The sequence below is a fragment of the Simochromis diagramma genome, unplaced genomic scaffold (genome assembly GCF_900408965.1).
Source record: "Simochromis diagramma unplaced genomic scaffold, fSimDia1.1 OVJJ01000603.1, whole genome shotgun sequence".
In the NCBI taxonomy this organism is placed as follows: domain Eukaryota; kingdom Metazoa; phylum Chordata; class Actinopteri; order Cichliformes; family Cichlidae; genus Simochromis; species Simochromis diagramma.
In genome coordinates, this window is record NW_024387414.1 from 7,555,439 (window position 1) to 7,577,568 (window position 22,130).

Genomic DNA, 22,130 nt, shown 5'->3' on the forward strand with positions numbered 1-22,130 from the left:
TAACATGGACCTCCCCCACTCTCATTCAGATCTGGCGTTTGGAATTATTTTGGTTTTCATGTGACGTATGACCCTGAAGGTAAGCGAGTCATGGACTAAAGTAAAACAGTATGTTGGATGTGCCACGCAATGCTTAATTACATGGGTGGGAACTAGTGTGTTAGCGCAGTTAGCTCGTTAATGTGTTGGCCGTCTAGCCCCATGCACGGGGCGATCGGCGGTAGCTCGTTAACGGAGATTTGCCGTGTTGTGGCGTTAAGGTCATTTCAACGAGATTAACCTGAAAGCACTAGTGGGAACACAACGAATATGACTGCACATTTACGCCGACATCATCCTAGTGCAAAGACAAGTGGAAGCAGAAAAAAAACAAGCAAGCATGCTACTAACTTTAGCTGAGTCATTTAGACAGCTGTTAGCACATGATTCTCCTTATATGTTTAATATGCTGCTGAGAATATAGCCCAGAAGAAGCGGATAGTATAGCTTTTATTTTGGAAAGAGACATTTCTCTGTAATAAACTCTCTTTTACAAAGATGAGTGATTCCTCAATCAGATACAGGGCTTGCAATATCGCTAGCCCGACGTCCCGGGGCTAGCGATTTTTTTCAGTCGGGCTACCAAAATCTATCTCTGCCCTGCCCGTCGGGCTATTGTAGGAAGGAAAAATATATGTCAATGCTTTTGCATTCTTTCAGAAATGTAGCTGGGTAATTATGTCATTGGCATCGGTGAGCCACTGTCAATATGTGACATATTGCAATTGCGTTTGAATTTGCGCTTGTTTTTTGCTTTCACTTTGCAATGGTGCGAACTGTGTATAGAGAGCGACAGCACTGATCTGTGAGTGATGATAATTTGTGCACCAATTCCTCTGACATCGTCTTATTAATTGTTAGCTTACTATGCAAACATGACAAGTGAAATCTCCCGCAGCAAGCTTAAACATGTGAGAGGTTGATCGTGCAGAGAATCGCTGAGCTTATGTGAGTGCGTGTGTAAAAGCAGCACGATATATATTTTAGTTCTGCTGAGCCAAATAAGACAGGTCAGGGTGAAGAAGTGACAGCCAAAGAAAAGCTTACCACAAAACGGAGAAGTTATGACAAATCAGACTATAAGGCAAAAAGAAAGTGCAGCTTTATGGTTTCATGGACAAAATAATTTCTGTGGCTGCAATATGACGAGCTAAATAACCAGGGCTGCACATAAGTGGTCCGCAGGTGCGCATTCGCTGTCAAAATAAAAAACACGCACAAGGGTTAGGGTTAAATTTAAAAACTGTACTTTTGAGTTAAAATATATATTTATAATTTTAATAAATGACAAATTAAAAAGGCATGAACATTTTTTTTGTATCGAAAAAATATCGAACCGTGACACCAAAGTATCGAACCGAACCGTGAATTTTGTTGCACCCCTTATATATATATATATATATATATATATATATATATATATATATATACACACACACACACACACATACACATATAAGGGGTGCAACAATACTCATCGTATCGGTATTGAACCGTTCGATACAGTGCTTTCAGTTCGGTACGCATATGTATGAACAATACAAAATTTTTAATTTATTTTATCAACTTTTCTTCTGATGATGCTGTCTGTGTTGAGAGCTCAGTGGATCTGCGTTCGACTACTCCGCCTAGGCTGCACTGTCGAGCGCAGATCCACTGAGCGCAGAGTGCTCGTGTGTGTGTGTGTGTGTGTGTGTGTGTGGGGGGGCAAGCTAGCGAGACAGAAGTTAAGCTACTTGCAACATAGCAATTGCCTCAACACTACCCGAAATTGAGCCTCCCCCACCCTCATTTAGATCTGGTGTTTGGAACTATTTTGGTTTTCATGTGACGTATGACCCTGATGGTAAGCACGTCATGGACAAAAGTAAAACAGTATGTCGGATGTGCCACGCAATGCTCAATTACATTGGTGGGAACTAGTGCGTTAGCGGCAATAGCTCGTTAACGTGTTGACCCCGTCCAGCCCCAGGCACAGGGCGATCCGCGGTAACTCGTTAAGGGAGATTTGCCGCGTTATGGCGTTAATGTCATTTTAACGAGATTAACACTGACAGCACTAGTGGGAACACAACGAATATGACTGCACATTTACGCCGACATCATCCTAGTGCAAAGACAAGTGGAAGCAGACAAAAACAACAAGCACGCATGCTACAAACTTTACCCGAGTCATTTAGACAGCTGTTAGCACATGATTCTCCTTATGGGGACCTGATATGTTTAATATGCTGCTGAGAGTATACCCCAGAAGAAGCTATAGTATAGCTTTTATTTTGGAAAGAGCCATTTCTCTGTAATAAACTCTCTTTTCCAAAGATGAGTGATTTCTCGATCAGATAGATTTTTTTTTTTAATTATTATTTTCTTGTTTCAGCAACATTCAATTTAAAAACTGTACTTTTGAGTTAAAATATATATTTATAATTTTAACAAATGACAAATTAAAAAGGCATGAACATTTTTTTTGTATCGAGAAAATATCGAACAGTGACACCAAACTATCGAATCGAACCGTGAATTTTGTGTATCGTTGCACCCTTATATACACATGTATTTCACAATACCTGTTTTACAGACCACACACCATTTATGAGCACAAATGTATTTTTACAAGGAACTGCATCACAGCTACATCAATACAGCACTAATGAAACAAACAATGTTTATTGCTGTGTTATTTCGAAATGCCGTCTTATTTGCAAATAAATCAGTGCAGTCCTACTTGCAGTAATACTTTATGAATGGTGAGTAACTGAAGTACTCACCATTCATACTTACACTAATTATTGTCTTTTTTGCACTATTTCTTTGTCAAGTGTAACAATTTGTATATTTACAAATGTTTTTTTAACTGACCAATAAATGAACAAGTCTTTTACACAGCTGGAAATTAAAAGATTTATTTACGGCAATTTCAATGCAATGTTTACAAAGAGGAACATATAAGAATATTTTTTTAAAATCAGAAATGTATTTTCCTTGGAGGCACAAAGTGTAATACTGTATTATTGTAAAGTAGGGCTGCCACAAACGATTATTTTGATAGTCGACTAGTCACCGATTATTTTTGCGATTAGTCGACTAATCAGATCGTGCATCCATTGGACGTAAAACTACAGCTTATTGCACCAGCAGCATCTGCTCTTATATAACTATCATTAGCTTACAGCTTTAAGTGTTTCAGGTCTCTGCTAACTAAAAATAAAGTCAAGATGATAGTTTATTAAATTTTAATGAAATTTGCAGATTGTTTCGGTGAACTTTAATAAACTCCTTGCTATCTAAAATATAACAGGACACCGGAGTAAATTCTCGAGCATCTCACACTTCTGATAATCAGTTGTCTGCTTGACGTTTATTCAGCTGTGTAAAAACTATAACTTTAACCTCAGCCAAACCGATTTACTCAGGAACAAATAAAATACTAAAAAAAAAAGCCAAACAATAACATTTTAAGTTATCTAAGTGACTCATATATATTTAACCTGAGTAGCGAAAGACGGCGGTGGGTTTGAAAACGATTTGCGGGGAGTCCGGTGTTCTCACTGCGCTAACGAGCTAGTGGGTAACAGACATCTCCGAAAACGTCGGAGCGCTTTTGAAAATATGTGGTGTCCTGATAAACTGAGCAGATATTTGAGGTTTACACAGCTACATTCTCGCCTGAAAATATGTTAAACGTTTATTTTGTGACCCAGAAAGAATAATAAGAGTAACATTAAAACTAACTAGCTGCCGCCATTGTTGGAAACTGCGCTGGGCCGCGCTATGAATTCTGGGACACAGCTGCTGCTTCTTCTTCTTCTTCGGGGTTTAACGGCAGCTGACATCCTTGTACATGCAATGCTGCCATCTTCTGTTTCAGTCCGTTATTACACTCTTAAATCCTACTACTTATTCCAGCTTCAAACGACGCGTCGACTATTAAATCAGTCGTCGACGATTTTGATAGTCGACGTAATCGTGACTAGTCGACAAATCGTGGCAGCCCTATTGTAAAGTTTGTCAAGTAAAACTGACAGTGGCTAATGTACATCAGAACTTTAAACTTTACAAAAGCTTTATGTGATGCTGCTGATCTCGATTGCGTATCTGTTTCATGATTAAGATATGAGAGTCAAGAAATAAGTTGAGGTTTACTGATTAATGTTGATATTCCTCAGTAATCATATAGAAAACTTCAATGAAAGTTAATTTAGTTTCTTCAAACAACTGGACTGAAAGGTTTTGTGGAGTCAGCCATAAAAGCTTCAATCTCCTCAACTGTACGAGGTACACAAGTCATCAGCTCTATGCCGTCTGCTGTGACCGCGATGTCATCTTCAATCCGAACCTACAGAAAGAAGGAACAAAGTGGTTAGTGACACATGAAAATAGTCAAAAGCAGGAGGCATTCAAAGATTTGAAATGAGCTGGACCAGTTACTGAAAGTTTTTTAAATATACATTTTCATTTGCTGATTTATTTTGTAGGAATACCCTAGTTTAAGACTCAAACTATCAATTTGAAATGTATTTTAGGTTGATCTGAGCTACTATACTACTTTCTTTGGCGGAATACATCCTCACATTTATTTTGCTGATTTCTCAGGATTTGTCATTAAATGGCCGTGACAGAAAATCTGTTACTCTAACATTAATTAGCCTAAACATATTTGTGATATTACTTTTCAGTTAATAGACTTTATAAATACTTGTATGACAATCTAGGTTCTATTGTGACTTTGAACTGATCAAAAATATGACACAATACCTAAAATACCATAACATTCAATATATCTTGCAGTGTTTAATTTACATATAAAAAGTCAAAGATGGTGGGACAAGAAAAAGCACACTCCACAGACACAATTTTAGAGATAGCAGCACCTTAAATTTTAAACTGGCTGACATTTTCATGCTTAAAGTGACATTATTCAATCTTTATAGCTTTTTTCTTCAAAGTTGTACATTTGGCCTTTAGCAAATCATGAAAGAATACCAATCCTGTCAGACTGTAAACCAAGAAGAAGCTGAATTAATTTCAGTATCAGTTGGCCCTTTGTTCTGTTACCACCCTGGTCTAACATAAACAACAAAAAGAACTGTGCAAGCATACTAACCCCTCCGAAGCCACGGAAGCGAGCCAGCACTTGGTTGTTGATGAAGCAGCTCTGGGCAGGGTTAGCCAGGGCCTGGTTCAGCAGGTGGTTGATGAAGTATATGCCAGGCTCCACGGTAAGAACCATCCGTTCCTGCACCAGGCGGCCCATCCTAAGACTCTTCAATCCAGGCTCGTCAATTCGCTCGATACCCTATACAGCAGTTGACAGTAGTATTATTTAATTATTTAAATAAATGTACTTTTAAAATATGTGCAAAACTGACTAAATTGAGGTTTATCCAACTACTGTATCTGATACCATAAATAAATGCTATTATATTTTTTGTCAGTTTGCTCATCAAAGTCAAAATATTTCAGGGTTTTTCATGCAAGACTTTATGTAAAAATCATCAAAATGCTTTTTACTCAAACAAGAAGAAGAGACAGATAAGAGCCATATAACATGGAAGTTTATTAATTCATCATTTTTATATTTTCCTGTCACACTTACCAAAGTCAGTCAACAGTATTGTCATGTATCCACACACTGAGCACTGCATTCAGTGATTCCCACCCCCTCAAAGTTTAATTCTCATACTGTTGCTGTCAGCAGGGGAACATTCAGTAGTTCTACTGGAAATGCTGAGGGTTAACCAACTTCTCTATTTACATGTCAAAACTGAATATCACTACAAATTCCTCCACCACAGCGTGAAACTATCTGTGCTCAAAGTTCAGATGACATTTCATCTTCCCCTCGCTCCTGTCCTCATCCTGAACTTGTTCCTTGCAGCCTGGCCTAATTTAGTTCCTCTCTCACTTCTGCACCAATGGTCTCTTTATTACTGAGGACACATCAATATTCCAGTAACAGAAATATTTTCGTCCTCTACTGTCTTCAGACTATGACTGTCACAGAAATAACTGCTGACTAGTTGTTGTGTTGTGTGAAATTGCAGAACACAAGAGTTCTGTTCTCACCTCAGGGTAACCTCCTACATCGTGCACATCAATACCCAGCAAATGTCCAAGGCCATGGGGCATGAATACAGAGCCCAGGTGGACCTTCATCATGTCCTCCACGCTGCCATGTAGGATGCCAATCTTTACAAGTTCTTCCAGGTGAACCCTGTCAGCCACGCGGTGCATGTCGGTCCACTTCACACCTTCAAAACAAGCATTTTTGTCAATGAACAACAAAGCAGTTAAAAATTTAACTATGCGTGTTATTTTAAAAGATTATTAATTTTTTAGGGACTGTAATTCACAAGGATATTATTTTCAAAGCTCCAATTGTAATGAATACTAAAGAATACTTTTGTAACTACCTAAAACACTACACGTGTAACCAGTTTAAAGACTTTACAGACAAGTATCCTCATGGTGATCAGTTATGATTTGTGCTTAAGAAAAACAGATTTCTATATCTGTAACATTTTAATTACCTTTTAACCTTTATGCTGCTATGTTTCAATAGGAACAGCAGATTCAGTTTTCTTGACATTTGCTCACTTTAATTTTAGTTCGGTAAAATAATATAACCTGGTCTGAGGGCAGCCATCACCGCACGTGAGGCTTTCAGGACGGCTTCGTAGATGGCCCTTTGGTCTGGAGTGAACTTGCCATTAGCTGGGAAGGAGCAGGTGATGTCCGAGGAGTAGCAATAGTACTCTCCACCCATATCAAAGAGACTGCAGGAGACAAAACAAATAAAAATGATTAGAGAATTATTAAAGAATTTATTTCCAACATGTTTTATGTTTGTGTCCCACATGCTTTTCGATAAAAAGAGATGCACAGAGATGGCAAAGTCACTAAAGGTCACAAGAACAGTAACCTTGATGGCATTTGCGATGGTATTTGACAAAAACTGTATGCTGGGAAATGGCCCATTTAGGAGAATCTGTACACATTCTGATTTAAGATCCAGAAGAATGAGGTGGTTGTAGTCCCCCCCACTCATTAAAAACAAAAAAAAACAAAAAAAAAAAACCCACAACCCATCGGTACTCACCACATATCTCCATCTGTGATTGTCTTGTCATTAGGAGCGCCAGCATGACCATAATGGAGAACAGAGGAATTATTGCCACTGGTGGGAATAAACAATGCATACATTGAAAAGACATCCAGTCACAAAACATAAATAACATTAGTCTTCAAAGCAGAGAATACTTTAAAGCATCAAATGGATTCCAGTCTCTTGTTTTAAACCCCTAGTTTTAACAGGAAAAACGCTTTCATCTACAGGCCACTAATCTTTACAATGTTCATGATGCATGGCCTTTAACCCAAAAGGCCAGAACATGATTAACAACATTTCAAAATCTTTCATCCATAATGATGCTGCTCGCTCACAGCTAAAGGGGGGATGTTAATACAGTTTTTTTTAATGAGCATAGTTTATTCTGGCCAACAAATCACCAGGGATACAGAAGAGATGCATGGAGCCTGCTCAACTGTGTCATATACCCTTGAAGGTACTGCAGTAGCATAGTTTCCTCCAATGTATTGCAATTTTGTCTAAAATTGAAGTATTTTCTTTCCCCCTAGGAGCGCTCAACTTAATAGAGGAACAGAGTATTTGGTGCTCTAATGCCTAGGGCTATGGTGTCAGGGTCAACTGCTCGATTGTATGATCAGTATGCTACGATTGCCGGTATTAAACTCTAAAGGAAAAAAGCACTACAGCAATGGTTTTCTTTCATTCATTTTTGGCACCAGGAAGAACAGACTCAATTTGATTTCTAATACCAGAAATAAAACAGGTAATGAATTGTCAATGCTCACGTTCCACAAATACAGGTGTAAGAGGTGTGGCGCATTCCTCCTTTAGTATAGCAGTAGTGCTGGAAAAGACTGCAAAGATAGAAGGAAAAAAAAAATCTAATTACCTGACAGGCTTCCTCTGCCCTTTTCCTGACTCTATGCTTTTTAAGAATTCATTCAGCACTCATTCTTTAATCATCACATGGCCAAACACATCAAACACCTTTATGAATCTCGACAGCATTGCAGACCTGTGTAGGATGTTAAACGATTCCTCTTAAATGGCCAGCACAAATGAGCATGATGGAAAGCTACTAAGACACCAAGGGTAGTGAATACTCAGACATGAAGAAAGTAAACTGAAATATTTATACCATTACATATTTCTTGTGTTAAGCACCCATATTTTGAGTACCTCAAAACTACAACCAAGCACTGAATCTGAATTGTAATCCTATACTATGTTTGTATACCAGAAGCATGCAGTGAAGCAATATGCACACTTTCCAGTTACCGAGTAACCAGTCATTACGTTACACATCATTATTAACAAGGCCTTCAGATTTCCTACTACACTGGAGCTAATAATTCTAAGCAAGCAAAGAGGTGTGACATTTCTGTTTGTTCCATCTGTGTCACCAGGGTGTAATCTAAACTGATTTATTCATTCATCATCACCTGCTGCTAATTTTACACATCAAAGGTTTAACTAATCCAATTATAATATATAACAAACCAATTACATATCGTCAAACATAGTAAATGCATCAGCATAACATCTACCCAAATTAGTGTGGACTAAGTCCACTTGCTCAAAAAATTCATTATCATGTAAGTAAGCAAGTGTAAGTAAAGTCTAAGGAATGCAGTGTGCTTCCATGTCTTGTCACCAAACACAAGTTTTTACGTCTTCATAATAATAATAAAAAAAAAAAAAACTCGACCTCTCCATTTCATATTCTTTCTTTCCGGGTTTCACATGCTTCATGATCTATGCAAAAAAGAAAAACAATATATGAGATTAGCAAGCTTGAAATCTATTTTCTAAATCCTTTTTAAATTCAATTCAAATTCCATCCTCCTTTAAAATGATCTTCAATGTCCACAGAGTGCAAGTTAAGCTTTTTTACTTTTTTAACTTATTAATGTATTTTTGTACCTGACTGCACTGTGGCAGAAATATTTTGAATCTCTGCTGGAGGTGTGTTGGTTCCAGTTCTATCAAACTATGAAACAAATGTCCATGATCTCGTGCCATGGTTTTATCTTCCCACAATACCCCCGTGAATTTAAACACAGAAAAAGCTGACTGTGTGTGATACACATGGCAGGGAAATAAAGAAACAGATGGATCTTTTCATTGCAGTAGCTAACTGCAGGGACATTACTGGATTCTAGCCAAGCTTTGTGGTGAAATAAACATTTTAACTGAGCATCAGTTTAACTATTTTTGATAAAGTGGTTAAACATTTCTGCTGGTGTAAACAACCAGTGTGTAAACACAGCATGAGTAATGGAGGCTGAAAATCACTTTGTAATGTGCACTACGAAGGGATATGCTAAGTAATTAGGTGCTCATATTGCTTATTCTAGTTAAGCATTTGGAGCTGCTAGAGCATGTTAGTGTGTTTAAAGTTGTTATATTTAAAGATTATATGGATAAAGAATCAACTGGAAGTGCATCATAATTAATTAGTTTACTTTTAGCTCAATGTATAACCAAATGTGCTAATTTCTGATGCTGCTCTTCTTCTTTATAACACATAACTTTATAACACACACGCAACACTTATTGTGAGTGACTTTAAAGGACAGATAAAATTGTGAGGTTAACTGCTGCTCAGCCCCTGAAGAGGTTATTTATGTTGATAGAGTCAAATCCTGTGCAGATGTAAAGTATTGCTTTAATGTTACAGCTTATTGGTCAAATGCTACCACAGTTAACTGCTCGCCTCCAAGCTACTGGAGGAAGTTAAAATCGATAGTGTTTAAACAGTTTAATGTCTTAGAGGATCCTGAGATCTTTACACCTTTGGGGGAGTTTTAAAATGTAATAAGCTTTTTGATACTTTGCGTGTTTAATTCCATGCTCTGATTTTTTTTCCTTCCTTTTCCTTTCGTTCCATAAATATACTACTTTCAGTTTTTAAAAATCGCCTGTTTAACTGAGAGCTAACTTACCATTTTGTGGGCTTCACTGGAAACTCTGTTGGTGTAGCGCAAGACCTCCAGCTCCATATCAGTCTTAACGACACGGCTGCAAACAGAGAAGGAGTAACCAGCTGTCTCTCAGACTAAGAAAATCACATTACACATTACAGTGGATCTACAGCCATATAGTACACAGAATATAGGCCTCAGACTAAAAGAAAACTGGTGTATTTTTCTTTAACCTGTACTTTATTTTCCAAATAAGCAAACATCCTTATTTTTATTTGAGGTAAATAGAAATTAGCTGCAATCTCAAAACTTGTAGAGACAATCAATTTTAACTAGTTTGGTACCACCAGTAAGAGAGGCAGTAGCAATGCTGTCAATTTGCCCAGGGGGATTTTCACGGGCAGCTATTTCGTGGACGATTCTTGTAGTATGCAAACTCAAAACTGGACTGATTCCATTCATTAATGTCATTATTAAGATGAGCAAGGACAGAAAGTTTGAAAAAGTACCCATATTTAGTAAGTAAGTAAGTAAGTAAAATTTATTTATATAGCACATTTCACAGATAAAAATCACAAAGTGCTTTACAATAAGATCAGACATACAAGTTAAAATTAATTAAAAGCCCGTTTGTATAAAAATGTCTTCAGCTGCTTTTTAAAGGAGTCAGTAGAGTCTAGACAGCGTAAAGACAACGGCAGAGAGTTCCACAGCCTAGGTGCCAGTGCCTGAAAAGCCCGATCCCCACGTGTTTTAAATCTAGTACGTGGGACCACCAGTAGCCTCTGACCTGAAGACCTAAGTGCTCGGGATGAAGCATGAGGTTTCAGCAGGTCAGAGATATACTGGGGAGCTTCACCATGCAGAGCTCTAAAAGTTACAACTAAAATTTTAAAATGAACCCTAAAATTTACAGGCAACCAATGAAGAGAAGCCAAAACTGGAGTAATGTGTGACCTCTTGTTTGTACCAGTTAAAAGTCTTGCCGCTGCATTCTGTACAGACTGAAGGCGATCCAGAGCTGATTTGTTAAGACACGTAAAAAGACCGTTACAATAATCCAAACGAGAAGAGATAAAAGCATGAATAATCATCTCAAGTTCTGCCTTTGACACCAGTAGCCTGAGTTTAGAAATGTTTCTTAGATGATAAAAACAGTTCCGGACAAGTTGTTTAGAGTGTTTCTCAAGAGACATTGAACTGTCAAATATAACACCTAAGTTTCTGAGACTCGACTGAAATGAAGGGTCTAAAAAACTGATATGCTGCCTAATTTCTGAGAGCATGTGATCAGGTGCAATAATCAAAGTTTCTGTTTTATCTGCATTTAACTGAAGGAAATTGTCATTTAACCATTGTTTGATTTCTGACAGACAATTATTTAAACAAGACAATTTATACAACTCAGAAGCTATTTAGTGCAACATCTGTACTCTAGTGGCTGAAATAGTCATTTCTAATATACATTGCTAACATAGCAACAAGTGTAAGAATCACGTGTCGAGAAGCTTGTTTTAGGTAATTTTAAGGTAAGTTGTATATAAATGAGATCTGTCATTTTTTGTTATTACAGTTGATGCTTTATAAGCTACTGTTGCAGAGCTACCTATAATATTTATGTCTACAATGTGAGTCTTTCACTTGAATTAAAACTTTGCTTGCTAATTTATACCATGCTGTTCTCATGTTTTGTGTGTACCTAAGATGGCTTAGTAATGAAATGAAATAAAGATTTCTATACAAATAATCCACATAAATAATCCAATGCACTTGTAACAAACAGTAACAGTAATTAAAAGGGGGAAAAAAAGAGCTGTAGTGAGACGAGTGTGCAGAGGGTTCAATCAAGCCCTGCTTCCCATGAGGTGTGCCTGAAAAGCATTCCTCCTCATTTTAGAAAATGTCAATTCATCTGGAGGGTGCAAGCTCTAATGCCAAGGACAACCAGGCAAGCACGAAGTCCATTACATCCACACAGTCTCACTTCTCAATTGAGAGGGGAAAAAAAGAAAGAAAAAGAAACAACCACAAGAAAAGCCCCCGTTTCTGATAGCAGACACACAATTACCTGACTGGGCAGCTGTAATTGCCAAGATTTGCGAGAATCTGACTGAACAAACTCTTAGGCAAAAAGTGCTTTTTCTCAAGTGGACTTTTTCAGTGACAAATTTTAATTACTTACCAGTCCACAATGACAGGGTGTAAAAGAGTGTTTTTCACTTGGAAGCTAATCCAAGAAAGAAAAGCAAAAAGAAAAGAAATTAAATGAATATGAAGCAAATGGTTACATTTCTTTTGAAACAAGTACTTGAGCCTTTTTCACAAGTATCTGGGGTTAGAGTAGGATGATAAAAATAGCAAATATATGCAGCTAAAAGAACAAAGACCAGTGCCAAGGACAATGCTATTATTAATCAATGAATAACAAGAAAATTTGTTTAATTGAATTATATTTGAAATTAGGTTAATCAGCAACAATAAGTATATGTAAGAGTTTTCTGCATTCTTAGTGAAAAACAGAAAAAACCCCATCCACAAACAAAGTATAATTATGTTAATGCAAATTGAAGCCAATTAAACATACCGACTAATTCCATCAAAGGAGGCCTCACGGCAAGTGCTCCCACTATCTGTATTCTGTCCTCGCTGCAGAAAAAATATAAAACAGGCAAACAAGTGATCACGTCATCACCGTGTGAATTCAAATGTTTATACAGCTTAGTAAATATTTTCTGGTATCTAGGAGTTCATCCATTTTTAAAAGGTAACCTTTTTCAAAAACAGATTTGGTGCAACTATATAAGAGCTTAATTAAACAAATTTTTTATTTTTCATACAACTGAGGTGGGAGCCAACATAAAGCAGGGTACAGAGGGGTGATTAGGGTGAGGATGATTCAGCAAAATACTCCCATACCAGCAATATTCAATACTACTTAACAGAAGCTTAGCATTAGCTGTAATTGGGCAAGAATGAGTGAGACATACCAGTGTGAGGAGAACTGCTGGTTTTAGGTTGGACAGGACATTGGCTATCTACAGAAATGCAGACAAAAACTAATTAGACATATCATAGCACGGCAGAAATAACAAGCACAAGTTTTCCTTTGCTTTCAGGTGGCAGAATAAAGGTGACTTTGGCAGGAACCATCCTGCCTCTGTGGCTTCTCCAGCAGGACGCTATGCTGCTGTAAGAACAATAAAGCCTTGGATCACTGACCTGAAAGAGCTGCTTAATAAAAAGGAAAAAAAGCCTTCAGGTCTGGGGACAGGGAAGAACTGAGAAGCATGTAGCACGACCTAAGGGTGAAGCTGAGGAAACGCAAAGACTCCTACGGGAGTAAAATAAAGACAATCACTGGGTTTAAAGTGACAGGCAGACAACCAGTGAGCAGCCTGGAGAGAGCAAATGAGCTAAACGATGTCTTCAACAGGTTTGGTTCACAGCCCTTTGCTGTCTCCTCCACACAAACTCTGGTCTCCACTCACCCTCACTCCCCTTCTTCTCCCCAAGTGAACTCTATGGATCAGAGTTCCTAAGGCAGCTCAAATGATGTGTGCACCAAAATGCTCTACAGTGCTAGAGGAGCAGCATCAGAGCCGGAGACACCAATAAACTCAATAAACTAATTAGGAAGTCTGGCTCTATGACTGGCTGGAAAACTGGTCACACAATCTGCTATCCATCACAGATAATCCTGACCATCCTCTGCACCACTTACTGGGCAGGCAGCGGAGCTCCTTATCTAACAGACTGAATCAGCTCCTTCGCCACAAGGACATATATTACAACTCTGTAAGACTACATGCTATCACCCTCTACAATACAACATATCTGCCTGTCAGAAAAGTATCTGGCAAATAATAATAATATTATTAATAAAACTAATATTCCTAAATTATTCACTTCATTGTCTTAAAACACGCTTTATCTTCAAAACCTACAATCTAGATTCTAGCAGCTCAACTTTTAGAAACTGGAATAAGACATAGTTTGAAAGGACACTCATATGAATAGTGTCTGAACAGTTTTAATGGCAATGTGAGGAAATCATTCTCATTCTCAACTGTAAATTTAAAACATGAAAACATTTACCCTGTATATAGTGATGATGCATAGAGGATCTGCTCATGATTAGAAATGCATCTATTATTTAAAAGTTAAAAAAATATTGAAACAGAACACAACAGAATCATAAAAATGCCAGATACTATTAAAACACAAATTCAACAATTTAAAGGTGATTTGTGTGCATTTAAAGTAGGGGTGGTGCAATGAAAAGAGTGTGTGTGTGTGCATCAATACCTCCCATGTCTGAGTGCTGCCTAAAATATTCATGACCTGATTTGGATAAGAAAGAAATATTGTTCTCTTTTTGGTTCTTCTGTAGGCAGCATTGCCATCTGAATGCTGAACACCACCAACTGCTTTTTTGTCTTTCTAGATGTCAGCCTTGGGTATCTGTAGGTAGTCATGCAGTTTATTATTTTTTTCTAATTTTACCTACTGTGTTAAGCTGGTGTTGATTCATGGAAAAATTGGCAGATGACTTGCATCTTAACCTGTGACTAATTAGGATATCTAACACCTCAAGCAGGTGCAGAGATGCTAAAATACCTGAAATATCATCTGAAGTATGAATCATCACTTGGACAAAATGTAAACATGGAAATTACTGTATAATTATGTGATCGTTTAAATGCCAACCTCTTAGCATTTTCTGGCTAGTGAACACTCTTATATTGTAGTCTGAATATATTTTATGATTTGTTAACATGAACACCTCCAGAATAGCTCTGGTGCTGTCAATCCACCAGTACAGCTCCCCTGGGAATCTGCTGTCAACACTGATAAACATAACCATTTTTCTACTCTCTCAAAACATGCAATTACAAAGAGCCTTAACTTAAGTGCATTCCTCACACTGGGCTGTTAAATGAAGCAAACAGAAGTGCAGGTTACAAATTTAAATAATAAAATTCAAAATGAAGCCCCCCTAAGAGTATGGGTGGTTTGGCTCTTTCTCAGTTATGCATTCTAATGAACTGTTGTACCAAATGGATTATCAGTGTAATGCTCCATGTGCTTTGGGGGAGCCAAAAGCACTGTCCACATTTTCTCAACAAGGTTAAGGACTATCCTCTGAGATTTTACACCGTCTCACACAAATAACCTTAGTTCTATCGTCCTATTATATGCAAATACAAACATGTCTCAGAAATCATTTCAAACCTTTCCATAAATATTCCATTATAATTTCAATAACTAACTATAAATCAAATAAGACCTGCACTAAAAATGTATTTGGCACATATCTTGTAGAAGGTTGTCAATAGGGGTTTAGCCAAGATGTGCAACTAGCATAGTGACGATTCTTCTTTAAAAAAATAATAATATCTGTTTTAAAACACATAGCACAATTTCACAAGTTACCCTTTCTTACTTGTAGCACAGAGCAAGAGATGGCTTACATCAGCAGTATTCTCACTACTGAAAATACGGTTTAATTTAGGCTCAGATGGTGCCTGGGTAGCATGCAGGAGGCAGGATGCATAAAGGCCACCTGCTACTTGTGAATACACCTGTCTATTACCTGCGCTTTTCACACATCAGTATAATTATACGTCACACTGACTTTGTACCAGGGAGCTGAAAGGTTAGACTGTTTAATCAAAGTCCTTCTAAAAGCAAGGCTCGCTATTCATCTTGAAATGGCTCTAGGCACTTATGTGGCCAGTAATTTTGAAGCATTATGTAATTTAACTTTAATTCTAATAGTTGTCAGGGTATGTATAAAATCACCAGTAAAATCTGATCAAATGTTCTTAAAGGGTTTAGTGCTATTGCCTCAGCATAAGGTTTCAGTTTTTTCTTCCCCTGGGAAGTTACACGTGTATCGCTGCCTTTGGTCTCACAGAATTCTTCAATAAATTTGAATTCAAGATTCTTTGACTTTTCTCACTTGTAACCGTTTCTAGTTTCATGAGTGAGCCAACTGCACCTTTGCTGGGTAATGACTATAAAAGCTCAGAGCTGCAACGTATGTGAGGAAAACGGCACTAATGTCCTTTGATCCTGGTCATGGCTTTATCAATTAACATTAAAGATCAGCTACCATACAGAAAAACAGATCACACCAGAGAGGCTGGGCTGTAAAGACCAACACTGACAGACTTACGTCACAGGTGTGGTGCACCTCATCAACAGCATACTTCTCCTTGAAGTGCTCTTTGGGAAAGATCCTGTCAATAAACGAAAAACATAAAACTGATGAACAAGTGCACTAGACAAACCATACACATAAAATCAGACGAATTTTCAAAGGCTTGTCTCTTAAAACATTACTGATGGGCTATGTTGCAACACACTAGCAGAAGTGCGGTATTGAGGACAGAGTTCAGAGAGGAAAGAAACTGAGCAGAACCTAGAACATTAATTGCTGATCACGTTACTTTTGAGTGAATTTTTTTTCTTAAAGAGTCATATGACAAAAGATGCTTTTAGGTTTCTAGATTAGGGAAGTGAGCATGACCACGTGAGATGGTCAGTATCGGTTATGGTGTCCAGAGTTTTCAATGATCGTCTTATACACAACCAAACAATACTATGGATAAATAAATAAATCTAGTTTAACTGAACAATTTATTCTGTAGTGAGTGAGTGATCTTGATATTATAGGGCAGCACTGCTATAGTCCAAATCACTAAGACTGAGGAGGTCTATGTATTTATAAAATGATTATAGATTATATTGCATTTGACAATAAATATAATACACAATTAAATACACAAGGTTTAAAAGCTGATAACATAACTGTCAGCCCTTCCTTGAAGGTATAGCTCACTGCTATGGACTAGCGGATGCTGATGTTGGCCTTGTACACTGCTCTTTGAGGATTAGTGTGACTCACTCTCCCATCCAAGTAGCATAGCTCTCGGGCAGTTTAGGAACAAAAAGAATGGATTTCCCAGAGTCCACATCAATGGCTCCGTAGCAGTCAGCCTCAGTCACTCCAAAAGCCCAGTGGAAGAAAGACTCCTGTACAATCCAAGAATCAGTAACAGGATTAATGAACTAGCTTTGTTCAGATTATTTCATGGGAAATATAAGAGCTTTCCTTTGTCCAGCCAGTTAGGTCAAGTGACATCAAAAGTAAACCTTCAATATTCTGACTGATTTCTGTTCAAACAAATAACAGTCCTGAGTTTGTGTTGTAGAAGAATTATATTCAAGAAAAAAAATGCAGGTAAGTTTTTTCTATGCAGTGTACAGGTTGTCCAAGATATTTGTGGCAGGGTGTGGAGAATATGCAAACAAGAAATGTTGAAACCTGACTTTGTCCAGGTCAGGTGTTTGTGCACTCAAATTGAATACACTGATTGTTCAGACAAAATGAACTACAGCTACTGATTATTTTAGAAATTAAGTTTAGATTAATTGAGTAATCTGATAAGAATACTTCTGTTTTTATTAATAAGAAATAATAAAGATTCAAAAGCAAAAAAATAATGATGATGCACAGAGATGTGGTGCAGAATATGCCGTTTGCCATTTGTTTGAAGGCAGCTCACCTCCTGCAACCACTTTTCCGAGAATACGCGCTTCTTTTGCGGTTCGGACTCCTTCTGACATTTCTTTGGAGGTGGAGGAACACCAAAGTAATTGCTTAAAGGAGCTTCTTCAACATATTTAAGAGTCCTAAACAAATGTCTAACCTCCTCCAGAAAATCTTATGTACGCAAACGCGCATTGCAACTTCTTATCTGGTGCCTGTCTTTTATTTTGACAGCCTATGCGCACCTGCAGACCACTTATGTGCACCCCTGGTTATTAACTTATGTTAATAATAATAATAATAATTCAGTGACCAGCCTAACAGCACCAGGTCAGTGGCTCAGAGTTTTATTACATTTTAATTAATATAATTTATTGAAATAAATATGGCGTAGTACACCCCATGTCCCCCTTTTAGACTCACCCCTTACTTTCTAAGGTGTCACTTCAATAGAAAGTGGGATGGCTGTAGTCAGCCTTAAGCAAGCTGCCTGACTAAAAAATAGTGTCAGACTAAGATGCATATTTATGCTTTTAATGTAAAATTATTGTAAAGCTTGGTTGTATATTTGTTGCTGTGTAAATTTCAACTCAAACTTTTAAAAAACAAGCAGCTTTAAAAACAACTCACATTGGCCAACGTGCTGTGAAAAGAAAAATAAATCACAATAAATAATGGAATAGATAAGTAATAAGTAAAATACATGTTAATAGGTGCTAAACATGTGCAGTTGTGGCTAAACAAGGCATAAGAGCCATACTGAGCAAATACCATGATGGGCTTTGCAGTCAAACAGAAGGCTCTTGAAATTAATTCTAAACCTCATTGGGAGTAGAGAGAAGCCGAAACCTGCTGGTGGATGGAAGGAGCTAAAAAGTCTTCAGATTTGTGCTTGTGGCTTGATGAAGATCTGATGAAGATCTGATGAAGAACGTTTTTATGGCAATCCTGCTGTTTTAGACCTTAAAAACACACTTTAACTCTTAACACCTGAGTAGACTCTACATTAAACTACGACAGCATCATCTCCCCTACTTTTTGTGGAGAAAACTGGGGGTCGTTTGGGCTTAATGGTGTAATACTTTTTCTTCACACGCAAACTCCTAAATATGTTTCTGTTGCAGTTCTGTTTTGGTGTGAGAGAAACGTTCATGCTTACACTGATTAAACAAAGCATTGAAGCAAAGAATTTCCCTCAAGGATTTTTTGTAATCAAGTTAACCAAGGAATCTCTGCAGCTCTACAATAAAGAGCAAACTCACTGATAGGCTGGGCTCCTTTAACGAATGAATAAATACACTACCAATACATGTACCAACCTGTCTGAAGAGGACGTCTGTGTCCGTGCAGTACCTCTGCGTCTGTTCTCCTCCCTGCAGCACCACTACTGACTTTGGCACCACACCATCTTTGGCTTTCAGCCCCTGGCACAGTCGCCGTCGGTTCTCGGCAAAAAGGGCAGCAGACACCCTAAGGGTGTCATTGCCCAGCCAGTAGACAGGTCTGAAAGGACAGGAAGACAAAATATCTCAACGTGGCTCAGGGTGGAGTAGTGGCTGGAGAAAATGATGCATAGTTGGAGTCAAAATTAGAACTGCCCTGTATCAGCGAGCACAAGACTGCAAACACAATTACTAAACTTACCACACTGTTTGCATCATTCAGTTATTCTCTCATATCCTTATATGTATATAGCAAAGATTAATTGTCATGATTCACACAGTTAATGTTGTACCACTGTGGTAGTACACAGTGGAGTCATATGTCCCAAATCTGTCTATAATTGCAGTATAAATGATCAATTCTCAATTAATGTTAGGGCAAACCAGCAGCGCTCAGACAGAACATCAAAACCCTGCCTAATACCGTGCCGGCCTCCTTGTGTCAGCAAAAGTGGTCTGAACCATCAAAACATGGACTTTGCGCCCTACAGATTGTGGTGTTGGAACTTTAATATTGTGGTTGAGTGATGAAGATTTTATCTAATAATACATCACAGTCACTATAAAAAAAAGATTTATTCCAGAATAAATAGCAGGAGTAGATGACCTGTCGTGTTTTTAGTTCTACCTGGGAGTAATCCTCAGGATTTGCTCAGTACTATCAAACTTTTAAAGAGAGAGGTGAACGTTTGCCCGAGCTCCCTTTGGGAAGAGTTAAGACATAAGCTACAGACAGATAAACAGCCTTGTAAGTGATAGGTCTTGGGTATAAATCTTGGTCTCTGGCTGTAGCTTGGCTGATAAGATTAAAAACCCAACATATCTGTACCAAAGCTTAATCTATAACTTCCTAGAATTTAATGGCTGATGGCTTTCAGTATCATTCACGGTTGACTGAGTTTACTGGCTAAAGTGTGTATCTGCAAAAAAATAGAGCCACTTCTATTATTGAGCAAGGCAGATAAAATCTATGAAACTGGAAGCCAACTATTCCACCCAACAAAAGCTCAGAAATAGGAATAATACCTTGTATAGTACAACTGTATCAATAACTTACGATTAGAAAACCCTAAATTTGCGGGCAAAATTTCTATTGTTGTGCTAGATTACATAATACTGTGAGGTGTCTCATCTGTTTGTTCCACACTCTGAAAATTGCCTGGGACGCTCTAGCAGAGATAACTTTATATGTGCTGACTGCAGACTTTTTCATGATTACCACAGCAGATTATTTTATTGTTTTATAATGGTTAATAAGTCAGTCTGGGTTGTTTCACAATTGCAAGAAAATTGACCTTTGTTGAGATCAGCATAATACTACAGGGTGTACAAACTCGGAACAAGAAGACTGAAATTTAAGAATTAAAATAGTTTTAACCAATTTATAGCCTATAGCCTTGTAGCTAGCTAGTTTTTTTTATTCATTAAAAAAAACTAAAGTAATTCAAAAGTTGGTTTTCCATTTTGCTGGAATTCACAGCGTTTCTTATACAGCCCTTGAGGACAACGTTTAATTTACTATATATAGTTACTTTATATCTAACATTCTAAAGCAATGCACGGTTGAAGTTGCAGACTTGTGTACAACTTTTCAAGGTACACTTGTCCCAGTTCTCCTGTGGCTTTTAGGCTGTCTCTGTGTCTTCCGTTTAATCATGTGGCTCCTTGAGCTCAGATAATGTTCCCTTTCTATGTAGTTTTACCCTGAAATATTTAGTAACTTTTTGGATTATTTTCTAATATTGATACTGATTTTAAAACACACACACACACGCGCACCCAACAGTTTAGGTACACACACACACACACACACACACACACACACACACACACACACAAATCCATGCAGTAAAGCAAAAGTGCGTCACAATATTACAGACAATAGCGAAAACGTAGCTGCAAGTATCAATAGTTAAGAAGTCCCATATTTCACTAAAAAACGCGCAGTTTGACAGTTAATAAAGGGTGTTTTTTAGCTGGCAACATATATCGCGAATACGTAAGTGAAACATGCATGCAGCAAAGCAGGTTACGCTAACACCACTCAATTCATTATTAGGCGTATAATAAATACATATTCATCAGTCAATCACAACTTACTGCGCTGCTGCAGCCATGATATTGCCAAGTGTCTGACGAATGTCACGTGGGGAGAGCAGTCACGTGAGTTTTACGTGGCGACATCAGCTGACGTGGCATGTTGTTGCATTCACGTATTCAGGAAATACGAGCACCAGCAGTCAGTGAAGTAGAATTTCAGTCTTGGCTTAAACGTTTACAACGCCCCGTAGTACAAAAACACATTACCTTAGAGACATAAAAGAAAGTCCTAAGAAGAGTCTTTATAAATGGGTCACTTCTCAAAATGCTACTGTTTGTTTGATAACGTACTGATTGTGAAATTTAAAAAAAAATCTTGTCCTCAAAATGAAAAATGATGTGTTAGAGGAATAAATATGCAATAATATGCAACTCCTCTATAGTCACAGAAAAAATAATTATAATAAAAAAAATGTCTGCACACAAGTACAGAGAATAATATAGGAATCATGTTCAATACGTCTTTTAAGACTGTTTTTGGCATATTTAATTTTTGACAATATCCTAATAAGGGTTCCTGATTTATTTATTTTAAATAAACCATATAATATTTACTGTTTGTCTGTGTATTATTTAGGCTGTGGAAGGTTTGGGGGCTATGTAGGCATCATATACGGCTCTTTATTTGTGTTTCATAGCCTAACCTCATCAAATATTGTGTTGTTTATTTGTGGCATCTTTTTGTGTGTTCAGTAACTCAAGGATGAAGTGCAGCTGAGTTGAATTCAGGTGACTGACTTTGATACATATATTATATTTCTTTGTTTTAAGATGCTTTCGTGATCTATACACCTAAAATTGATCCTATATCTTGTCATCAATCCCTGAATAAACAACATTAATTTACCTGCAGATGAAAATTACTAATCAGTAATGTACATTTTTTTTGTGCATGACCGTTAACAAACAAAAAAATAAAACCATGCTGGATAATTGGATATAGTTACAATTATTTAATATTATTATCATTATTATTAATA

General features: G+C 37.5%; 1 protein-coding gene across 2 annotated transcripts; it reads right to left on the reverse strand.

Moving 5' to 3' along the window:
* Positions 1 to 2,421: 2,421 nt before the first annotated feature.
* pepd (peptidase D) lies at positions 2,422 to 21,259 on the reverse strand. Of its 2 annotated transcripts, XM_040011591.1 has the most exons (16): positions 21,151 to 21,259; positions 18,928 to 19,111; positions 16,964 to 17,091; positions 16,232 to 16,295; positions 13,041 to 13,088; positions 12,638 to 12,699; positions 12,236 to 12,280; positions 10,075 to 10,150; positions 8,838 to 8,884; positions 7,915 to 7,983; positions 7,139 to 7,216; positions 6,667 to 6,815; positions 6,106 to 6,290; positions 5,144 to 5,335; positions 4,225 to 4,375; positions 2,422 to 2,583 (listed from the first exon to the last, which is right to left on the reverse strand). In XM_040011591.1, exons 1-15 carry the CDS (start codon positions 21,165 to 21,167, stop codon positions 4,247 to 4,249), a joined length of 1,473 nt encoding a protein of 490 aa, XP_039867525.1. In that variant the 5' UTR covers positions 21,168 to 21,259; the 3' UTR covers positions 2,422 to 2,583; positions 4,225 to 4,246. The 2 variants fall into 2 exon arrangements, with proteins under 2 accessions (XP_039867525.1, XP_039867524.1); XM_040011590.1 differs by lacking the exon at positions 2,422 to 2,583 and having other exon boundaries at positions 4,005 to 4,375.
* Positions 21,260 to 22,130: the final 871 nt, after the last annotated feature.